This window comes from Rhinopithecus roxellana, chromosome 22, assembly GCF_007565055.1.
Source record: "Rhinopithecus roxellana isolate Shanxi Qingling chromosome 22, ASM756505v1, whole genome shotgun sequence".
In the NCBI taxonomy this organism is placed as follows: Eukaryota; Metazoa; Chordata; class Mammalia; order Primates; family Cercopithecidae; genus Rhinopithecus; species Rhinopithecus roxellana.
Window position 1 is genome coordinate 2801334 of NC_044570.1, and position 11068 is coordinate 2812401.

The 11068-nt window shown below is 40.2% G+C and overlaps 1 protein-coding gene across 1 annotated transcript in view; it reads left to right on the forward strand.

The window, feature by feature from the left end:
* The window catches only part of LOC104666618 (40S ribosomal protein S4, Y-like), a 49376-nt gene extending 38972 nt beyond the window's left edge, over window positions 1–10404 (forward strand). The window contains exons 5-6 of the mRNA XM_030926320.1: window positions 8868–9025; window positions 10303–10404. Of these exons, the coding sequence (XP_030782180.1) occupies window positions 8868–9025; window positions 10303–10404 (260 nt within the window). The remainder of the gene's footprint in view (window positions 1–8867; window positions 9026–10302) is intronic.
* The last annotated feature ends 664 nt before the right edge of the window (window positions 10405–11068 follow it).

The window sequence follows — 11068 nt, forward strand, 5'->3', positions numbered from 1 at the left end:
GATGACTGCCTGGTTTTTGTCATTCATTCTGTTAAGGTAACATTGATTTTGTATCTTTCATTATTCCTTGCATTCCAGGAGTAAATCATCGATTGTGGTGTATAATCCTTTTAACTTGGTGTCGAATTTGATTTGCCAGCATTTTGGTCAGGATTTTTGCATCATACTTACTAGAGATAGTGGCATGTAGTTTTCATTCTTGGTGATGTCCTTGTCTGTGTTTTGTATCTGGGTAATGCTGGCCTCACAGAATGAGCTTCAAAGTGTTCCCTCCTCTCCAGCCTTTTCAAGAGGATTGGTAGTAATTATTCTTTTAATGTTCTTATATCCTGGGCTTTTATTTCTGGCGAACTTTTTGGTTACTGATTCAAACTTCAGGTCTGGTTAGATCTGTTAATTTTTTTTTATTATAATTATTATTTCTTCACAAGTCAGTCTTGGTTCATTTTAAGTTTTTAGAAATTTATCAGTTTTTTTCTCGGTTCTTCATTTTGTTGGTGTATACTTGTTCATAGTATTCTCATGGTGCTTTTGTGTCTGTGGCATTGGTTATATCTCCTCTTTCATTTCTGATTTTAATTTTTTTGAATCTTCTTTTTCTTAATCTGGCTAAAGTTTTGTCAGAATTTGTGTTTCGTTTTGTTTTGTTTTTAGAGACAGGGTCTCACTCTGTTGTCCAGGCTGGAATGCAGTTGTTCGATCACTAGTTATGGTAGCCTCAACCTCCCTAGACTTAGATGATTCTCCCTGCCTCAGTGTCCCGAGTAGCTGGGACCACAGGCACATGCCCCACCACACCTGGCTAATTTTTGTGTTGTTATCATAGAAATGGGGTTTTGCCATGTCGTTTACGCTGGTCTCGAACTCCTGGTCTCAAGTGATCAACCTGCTTCTGCCTCCCAAAGTACTGGCATTACAGCCAGGAGTTACCATACCCAGCCTAGGTTTTGTCCCTTTTGTTAATCTCTTTTTTCAAAAAATCAACCCTTAGCTTTTTTTCTGTTTTTTTTTTTTTTTTTTTCTCTTATGTCTGCTCCAATCTTTATTTAATTTCCTTCCTTCTGCGAACCTTGGTTTTATTCTGCTCTTTTTCTAGTTTCTTGTGATTTAGTTAGGTTTTGATTTGAGGTCTTTTGTAACATAAGCATTTTTGAGCTGCCTTGTCTTGTGTGACATTTTTTGACTTACAGTCTATTTTGTCTGACCCAAATTTGGTCAGCCTTGCTTTCCTTTGGTTACCATTTGCCTGGAACATCAGCTTTAGTCTTACTTTAGTCTTATACTTTCAGCCTATGTGTGTCATTAAATCTAAAACTAGTCTTTTGTTAGTAGCATATCGTTGTACCTTGATTGGTTGGTTGGATTTATTCATTTAGCTAGTCTGTGTCCTTAGATTGGGGTGGGGAGTTAATCTATTTACAGTCAATAATTACTGTTAAGGAAGGCATTAGCATAGCTCTGTTGCTATTTTCTGTATATTCTGTAGATATTTTGTCCCTATTTTTTCTCCCTTATTACCTGCCTTTTGTGTTTTGCTGCTGTCTTTTTTTGTATTGACAAAAAATAAAAGAATACTTTGAATCCTTTCTAATTTTATTGTATGTATCCTTTATTGGTTATTTTCTTTGTGGTTACCAAGGGAATTATATAAATTATCTTAAATTGAAAACAGTCTGTTTTCAGCTATTAAGCTGTATGTCCATATCCCCTCAGACCAACTTTGTTATTGATGCCACACATTAATGTTTTTCTATTGTGTACCCATTTACATTGGTTTATGGTTGTCTTTATGCTTTCATGTTTTAAATTTTATACCAGACTTAAAAGTGATTTATATACTATTATGATCCAGGATTCTCTGTTTTTCTGTATATTTACCTTTACTAGAGATCTTTATGTTTTCATATGGTTTTGTGTCTAATGTCCTTTTGTTGCTACTTGAAGGATTCCCTTTAGCATTTCTTCTAGGGCAAGCCTAGTGGCTTTTGCTTATCTGAGAAGGTCTTATTTTCTTTAATTTTGAAGGACACCTTTGCTTGATTGGTATTCTTGTGAGGACTGAACTCTGATTTTTATCTTGCCTAAATTCCTGTCTAAGGTGACTGGGGAATCATGACATACAAATGGGCATGACTTATCATCAGATGGGTTTTATTTAACCCTATATAGCATGACTTACTTTCCATCCTGACACTGGCATAACATTTTGAGACAATAGAGAAAGTTAAAAAATTTTACCTCAAATCATGTTTCTTTGCCATATTTTGAAATGACCCTACAAAGCTGTTCTTGTGAGGGGAAGATCTGCAGTAAAGAGTCTCCCTTAGCTAGATCTTTTTTCTTCTAAATCCTTCCAATCCTAAAGAGATTAACTAAAATCTGAAACATTTGTCATGTCTGTCTCCAAGGGCAGCCATTATAAGACTCCTTCAGCTTTGATCTCCACCATCTTTTATCTTAACTAAAACATTCCCTTTCTGTCAATCCCAGGTCTTTAGGCAAACTCACCTTACGCAAACCAGTTGTCAACCAGAGAATGCTGAAGTTCACCAATAGCCTGGACCACCCCCTAGGACGACCCCACTTTGAGTTGTCCCACCTTTTGGACCAAACCAATGTATTTCTTAAATGTGTTTGATGTCTCATGCCCTTCTAAAATGTATAAAACCAAGGTGTGTCCCGACCACCTTGGGCACATATTCTCAGGACCTCCTAAAAGCTGTCTCATGGACCATGATCACACGTATTTGGTTCAGAATAAATCTCTTCAAATATTTTACAGAATTACACTCTTTCCATTGACACTTGGTTGACAATTTGTTCCTTTCAGCACTTTGAGTGAGTCATCCCACTGTCTTCTGGATTGGAGAGTTATCAGAGATTATCAGAAAACTGCTTCTCTAGTAGGAGTTCCCTTGTACATGATGCGTCATTTTTTACCTGCTGCTTCCCAGATTCTTTCTCTGTGACTCTGGGCAGTTTGATTGTATTATCTCTTGATGTGTGTCTCTTTGGGCTTATCCTAGTTGGAGTTCAGCCTCTTGAATTTGTATGTCCATCTTCTTTCTTCTTTCTTATAGCTGGGGAGTTTGGGCCTTTTTCTTTATTTTTTTGAGACGGAGTCTTGCTCTATCACCCAGGCTGGAGTTCAGTGGCGTGATTTCAGCTCACTTCAAATTCCACCTCCTGGGTTCATGCCATTCTCCTGCCTCAGCCTCCTGAATAGCTGGGACTACAGGCACCCGCCACCATGCCCGGCTAATTTTTTGTATTTTTAGTAGAGACGGTGTTTCACCGTGTTAGCCAGGATGGTCTCGATCTCCTGACCTTGTGATCCGCTCACCTAGCCTCCCAAAGTTCTGGGATTACAGGCATGTGCCACTGCACCTGGGCCATTGTTTTTTTTCTAGTAGTCCTTCTGCCCTTCCCCCTCTTTCCCCCTTTTCTCCCAAATCCCCTTCTCATATTCTCATAGTCTCTGCTCCTTCTACAACTCCTGTAATTTGTGTATTGTTCCTCTTGATGGTGTTTCATACTCCCTTCCTTAGGCTCACCATCTTTGTTATTTTTTTTTCTTTTTGCTCCTCTGGCTTGTTAATTTTAATGACCTGTCTTCAGGTTTGCAGACTTGTTCGGAACCTATGTATTTTTCAATTCATTTTAATAGTATTCAGCTCCCATTTGATTATTTGTTGTGGGTTTCCTTCACTTTTTTGGTAACGCTCATGTTATGTGTTGTTTTTCTGATTCTGTCTGTCTGTCTGTGTTCCCTTAGTTTGATGTGCATCTTTAAGATGGTTAGTTTGAATTCTTTGTAAGGTACCTCATAGATCATCATTTGTTTAGGCTTATTTTTCTAGAGAAACACAGCCACCTCCTCCAGTCTCTACCAGGTGTCTTCATACAGGGACGATGACTTTCACTAGTCAACCAGGCCAGAGGTTCTGGGGATCTCTCAACTCGGGATTTATGTGTGCACTTTCCTGGCTGTGCATCTCTGAAGATCTTAACTTCTTTCATTCCCTGATGCCTGTCTGTGGTAGTACAGCCTGTCTGGTGCTGTAACAACTGTCCCGACCTTCCAAAACTCGCAGGTCTTTGTTTTGTTGTTTTTGAGACGGCGTCTTGCTCTGTCACCCAAATTGACACTTGGTTGACAATTTGTTCCTTTCAGCACTTTGAGTGAGTCATCCCACTGTCTTCTGGATTGGAGAGTTCTGGCTGGAGTGTAGTGGCATGATCTCGACTGCAACCTCCACCTCTTGGGTTCAAGCATTCTCCTGCCTCAGACTCCTTAGTAGCTGTGATTCCAGGGATGTACTACCATGTCTAGCTATTTTTTTCTATTTTTAGTAGAGACAGGGTTTCACCATATTGACCAGGCTGGTCTCTTAACTCCTGGCCTCAAGTGATCTGTCCACCACAGCCTTCCAAAGTGCTAGGATTATAGGCCCAAGCCACCACACCTGACCTGCATGCCTTGTCTTCTTTCTCTGAGTCCCTCGAGCCTGGGTGTCCAAACTACCTTCCTTGTCAGTACTAACTTACATAAGACAGAAAGCAGTTTTTCAGGTGGCTTTTGACCCCTTGAAAAGCCAGAACGTCCATGCATCATTGACATTTCTCTTTCTTTCCTGTGGGAGATGCCAGGATTTTGGATTTTTTTCTCACAAATGTGTTATGCGGTGCTGGGGAAGTGGAGTGTCTTGTGCAGGTTAAAAGCCACAAATGTTTCTATTGGTTTATTGCTTCTTTTCTTGACTTTGTACTAGCCTGGAGTCCTGCAGCTTCTTAACTGATTTGTGGAGTATTCACCAGTGCAATTTAGTTGCATATGTTGTTGTGTAGTTTGTGTGTCCAGTGGGGAGGGAGAGCCTGGGGCCTCCTCTTTTGCCATTTTACAGATGTCTGCTGTGTTGTTATTTTTTAATATTTTAGTTTTTATTTATGTTTCCTTGGTGGTTTTGAAATAAAGCCACCTCTGGTTCTGTTATTTTTAAGTGGTTGTGCTTGTGATTACAGTGTGCATATTGAAATCATCAAAGCTCAGGATTAACTACCTTCTTTATTCTCCTCTGGGACAGTGGCAGGATGTGCTGTTTCTCCTTTTACTGTTCTTGAGATTTTTGATGGATTTCATGCATCTGGGTTGGCATCGTTCTAGAAAATTGTGTTTTCACATACTGCTTTGTCCCTAACCTTCCTCTCACCTTGGTTTTCGGGACTTGCATTTAACTTGTATTAGGGCTTCTCACAGTAGACCCAGTTATCCAGTCTTCTTTGTTTTTTGTCCTTTGTCTTTCCATGGTGCATCATGAGCGTTTCCTCCCAGCACCTTCTGTTTTTCTGATTCTCTCTGCAACCAATTGTGGGCATGTTTCTTTAAACCTGTTCCTTTCCATTCTTAATTTTGGTCACTAAATTTTTCATTATTTGATTTTCAAATCCACTAGGTCACTCTGCAAAGGTAGGCTTCCTGTTGCTGATTTACATTAGTTTTATTCTGTTTTGTTTTGTGTGTGTCCTTGTAGACTCTTTCAAGGCAGTTCCAAGTTCTGCATTTGGTTTGATGCTATGGTGATGATGGTGGTTCTTTATCATGGTGTCTTAGTTTCTTCCATGCTATACACTATATGTAAAGTATTGTTAGTAAGAACAACATGAAGTCAATTTTTTTTTCCATTCTTTTTTTTTTTTTAATCATTATACTTTAAGTTCTAGGGTACATGTGCATAACGTGCAGGTTTGTTACATATGTATACTTGTGCCATGTTGGTGTGCTGCACCCATCAACTTGTCAGCACCCATCAATTCGTCATTTATATCAGGTATAACTCCCAATGCAATCCCTCTCCCCTCCCCCCTCCCCATGATAGGCCCCGGTGTGTGATGTTCCCCTTCCCAAGTCCAAGTGATCTCATTGTTCAGTTCCCACCTATGAGTGAGAACATGCGGTGTTTGGTTTTCTCTTCTTGTGATAGTTTGCTGAGAATGATGGTTTCCAGCTGCATCCATGTTCCTACAAAGGACGCAAACTCATCCTTTTTTATGGCTGCATAATATTCCATGGTGTATATGTGCCACATTTTCTTAATCCAGTCTGTCACTGATGGACATTTGGGTTGATTCCAAGTCTTTGCTATTGTGAATAGTGCCGCAATAAACATACGTGTGCATGTGTCTTTATAGCAGCATGATTTATAATGCTTTGGGTATATACCCAGTAGTGGCATGGCTGGGTCATATGGTACATCTAGTTCTAGATCCTTGAGGAATTTTTTTTTTTTTTTTTTTTTTTGAGACAGTCTCGCTGTGCAGTGATGTGTTAGCCGGGTGGTCGTGATAGCAAACTATCACAAGAAGAGAAAACCAAGTGCAGTGATGCAGCCTTGGCATGCTGCAGCCTCTGCCTCTGGGGTTCAAGTGATTCTCCTGCCTCAGCCTTCCAAGAGGCTGGGAACAGTTGCCCACCACCACACACAGCCATTTTTTGTATTTTTAGTAGAGATTGGGTTTCACCATGTTGGCCAAACTGGTCTTGAACTCCTGTCCTCCTGTGAACTGCCACCTCAGCCCACCAGAGTGCTGGGATTACAAACACGACCACCCGGCTAAATTCTGTATTTTGTTAGTAGGAAGACAGGGTTGTTTTTGGGCTCATATGTTTATGAGAGTTCTGCCTTGAGGGTCTCTGGTTAGAGCTTTCACTTGGAGACTGAACCCAGCGCTTTGATTTCTATTCCACTCTCCTTGTGAGGCCATCAGAAAGAAGGCAGAGTCTCACAACAAAAGTCAACATTAGTTTCCACTCAGTCTGTTTTCCTGAGAGTTGTCTAATAGATATATAGAATAGATCTGACACATTCAAGAGTTACAGTGATTCTTGTGAAGGGTCTTAGCTTTCAACTTACATTTACTAAAGTGTCCTGGTGAGTACTTTTCTAAATGTCAGGGGCTTTTTATTGGAACTTAACACACCTTGAAAGAGTCAGTGTTTTCATCAGTTTATACCCTTTCTTCAGTTCTAGAAGCAGTAGCAAACAAGTGAAGGGAAAGAACTATTATTAACAATTTGAATCTTACCAGGAGTAATTTAGTTCTATTTTTTCCCTGTGCGTACTAAGTCCATAGTGTTCCCACATAAGGACTCTGGAAAATGAACTGAAAAACCTTTGTGGACCTTATTATCGACATAAACAGTGTGAGGCATTTCTGCTGCTCTTTCCCAAGTACTGAGTTTCTTTTACAGGAGTCTCTGCAATTGGGTCTTTTCTATTAGAACAAAACACCCAACTTTCGTTGGCATTTCATCTCACCTCTTTTTCAGGTGTCATCTTCTGTTTATCAGATAGAACAAACCTTGCATTTTGTTACTGACCAGGTGTTTTTATCCAGATCTTCCTACATTCTGCCCTAAAGCATAGTGTACAAAAATTTTTTGTAGCTGAGGGTGTTAGGTGCTACTCGTTTAACTGTCTTCTCAGTGGTTGCCACAAGAACCCTAACCTGGGCCAAGGTTCTGGCCAAGTATACGGACCTAAGAAACAAAATCTTGGGCAGTTAATGTGATTTTTTTTAATTTTTCTGGTAGGAGTGTGTGGGTGCTTTCTTGTGACTTACCTGAACATTATTGGGTATTCATACCATCTGGAATAAATGCAATACAAAATTACTTTCAGATCACTTCTCTGACTCTCAGTATACTTGCTAATGCTGAGGCCAAACCTTTGGTACTTTTAATTCCTGTGACTTCTCACCGTAGCAAAACACACATTTCCCACTGGCCCTGGATTACTGTTAAAAATCTGCATTTTGGATCAATAAACATCTTTGTGGTAGGGAGGGTCAAACTGCAGAAATCTCTTTGTTCATTGTCAAATCAAGCAATTTTCACCTTAAACATAATTTTAATTTTCTTTTATCCCAGCACCTCATCTTTAAGCCCCTCAGGCTGAGTTGGTTTCTTCTTTTCCCATCAGGTTTTGAGAGCTCAGTAAGTGTTTATGCCCTTGATTTATGTTTTTCCTCTTGATTCATAGGTTATAATTTCAAACTTACCCTGGAGTTTTTTAGGCTAGGGTACTAGTTTGTATTTTGTTTTGCTGGCATTAAGACAGGGCTGCATTCTCTGATTTTGGTGTGTCTTCTGGTTTTTTCTTTTCTTTTTTTTTTAATGTGTCTTCACATAAAAAAGTGGACTCATGCCTGAGTCTTAGCAATGGTTTGAGGGAAACTTTTTCTTAAAACATGCTTATTCTGTGATAAATAAAACTTACTTGACATAGTGGCCTGTGCCCTATATAGGATGCTTATATTAGGTGGTTATGTCCCACAAAAATAAGTCCAGATATCCAAAATGAACGTATTGTTTCAGGGACCCCATGACAGCCATCAGAACATTGGAAGTTCCCCCCTCTAGAGATTGGATTAACTAGCAGTCCAGTTAAAGTCCTTTCATTATTGTCTAGTGTCTTTCTGATTAGCCTGAATTTCTCCAGTTCTCCCTCCCTCTTAGTCATCATTCCTTTCTTCCCACCCACCCAGTACTCTTCCATGCCATCTTTGACCACCCCCCCTCCCCACCAAATGATTATTTATTTAACCTTTGAAGAATTATTGTTGGACAAACAATGCAGGGAAAGCTTGTTGTTGGAAAAATCCTTAGGGACATGCCTTAAAATGCTGACTGCAATCTGCTTCACAAAAAGCATCTTCATAGTGATAAGAGTTCTTGAAATTATGATTTTGGAGTGATCCTCCATTTTTTTGTCCCGGTGATCCTATCTGTGTTAATTGGTTTTAAAGGCAGCAGGCCTCTATCTGGTTTTAAAATGACTGCTCTCCTGTTTATTTTCCTTTCCCTCTAGGCAATGTGTGTATGGCGATTGGTGGAGCTAACCTCGGTTGTGTTGGTGTGATCATAAACAGGGAAAGACATCCCGGTTCTTTCGATGTGGTGCATATGAAGGATGCCAGTGGCAACAGCTTTGCCACAAGGATTTCCAACATTTTTGTCATTGGCAATGTAAGACTTCCACTATCTTTACTACTTTCTAAGAAGACTCACCCTAAAAAGCATAAAGACCTGCATGCACTACTGGTGTTTGTTTGTTCTTTTCTTTTTCCTTTGTTAAGGTGCACAGAGTGCAGCAAGCGCTTTATTTAGAGCCTCTGACCCAGCAAGAGTGTTAGTTAGATCTAGAGCCTTGCGCCTGCCTCTTGAGGAGGTCTGTGTGACTTGCCAGCACTGTCACACAACAAATTAAGTTAAACTCAGCCTTGTAACTTCCGCAGGGCTATATCACTGGTTTGTGCTGGGTTAAGGTCACTGTCTGCCAACCCCTCTGAGACTATATCATATACCTCATCATTGAACATGGAGTTGATAATGAAGATTGATGTAAGGGACTATGAGTGAGTTGCTAATTTGAGAATAAGAGCATTTACAAGCCACATACCACCTGTGAGTTTCCTTTACTCATTAAAGATGACTTTGCTCTGAGATATTTTAAGACCTTTTCAGTGAAGGAGCACCTCTGGAGTCACACATACCTTCACATGAGAATCCATTACCGTATGACTTAAGCAAAGGGCAAGGGATTTAATCAAAAGCTTTTCATCCAGCAATTCAGCCTTGGGAGCGGCATCTTAACACTTGTACGCTGGCAGCCATTTGATACTTGAGAGACGATATGGTACAGAGGGAAAGCCTGCTGTTGCCTCTTTGGCTGTGCCATTTGGCAGTTCTATAGTTGGTCCATTTCTCTTCTCAATACTGAATTATGACAGCTCATTCTGTACTTTTGAAAACAGGGGATCAGGGGAGTGAGTAGGTGCATGTGAAAGCTCTGTAAAGCTGATAACAGGTAGCTGACAGTTCTCTACTTCAAAACTGAGAAGCTGAGGTTAATGGCCTTTTTTTTTTTTTTTCTCAGCACTGTGAGTGCCTCATAGAAAAAGGTGTTCATGAAAAGCTTCTTGACTGATTGCTTCACACAAAATAGAAGCAGGAAGACCTGTATTCAGCAGCTCAGCAGCGGGAAGTTGGAGGAACAGTGACAATGAGACAACTCTCAGGAAACACATAGAGGGAAGTTTTTATTTTGTTGGGAATTTTGCTTGGTAGTATTCTGTTAGGTGCCCCTTAATGTAAAGGAAGGTACAAAGCATGTGTGTTTTGGTGAAGTGTTGGGTTTTGTTTTTTGTTTTTTTCTTTTTTTTTCTTTCCCTTCCGCTTTCTTTCGTCTCCTCCCTTTTCATCCCTTTTTTTATGTACTTATTTTATCTCCTTCTCAATTGAAGGGTTATAAACCTTGGATTTCCCTGCCCAGGGGAAAGGGCATCCGACTTACTATTGCTGAAGAGAGAGACAAGAGGCTGGCTGCCAAACAGAGCAGTGGCTAAGTTACAGTAGTGGCATATTTTTTCTCTTTGCACAAATAAACAGTGAATTCCTGTTTCCTAATGTGTGTGTGTGCGTGTGTGTGTTTTCCCCCTTGTGGATAATAGTAGGGTTTGAATTTTGGGCCTGGGTTTTGGCACCATCTTAAGATCTCTAGGTACCACTTGTTCTTCCTCTGACCCTCCAGGAAATAAACCTTTTCTTTCCTTCCCTCATACATGTTACTCACATCTTCTCTGGTCAGAATGATGGCAATAACATCACTAAATAAAGTGCAAAAAGCATGATACTTCTGGCTGCCTGAGGGAATGAACATTTGTTGAAATCATAGAAGAAAAATGTGTTTGTGTTAATTAGGGAGTTTTAAAATAATTTCCCCGCCTCTTCCCTCCTCCCCTCTTTTTTCACCTTATAGAATTTACCTCACAGTTTTTTTGTTCCAAAGTCTGGCCTCTGTCTCCAAAAGGACTGTGTTCTTTTGTGTAAGCTCTGGGGAAGGTGTTAGTTTCCTTCCTCATTCACATTACTGGTAGAAATTCAGATCTCTATGGCTGTAGGGCACGTTCCCTGTTCGCTTGCTGACTGGCAGCTGAGGCCTGTTCTCAGCTTCTATAGGTCACGTGCATTTTTTGCCTAGTGGTCCTACTCCTCAGATACACTGAATGG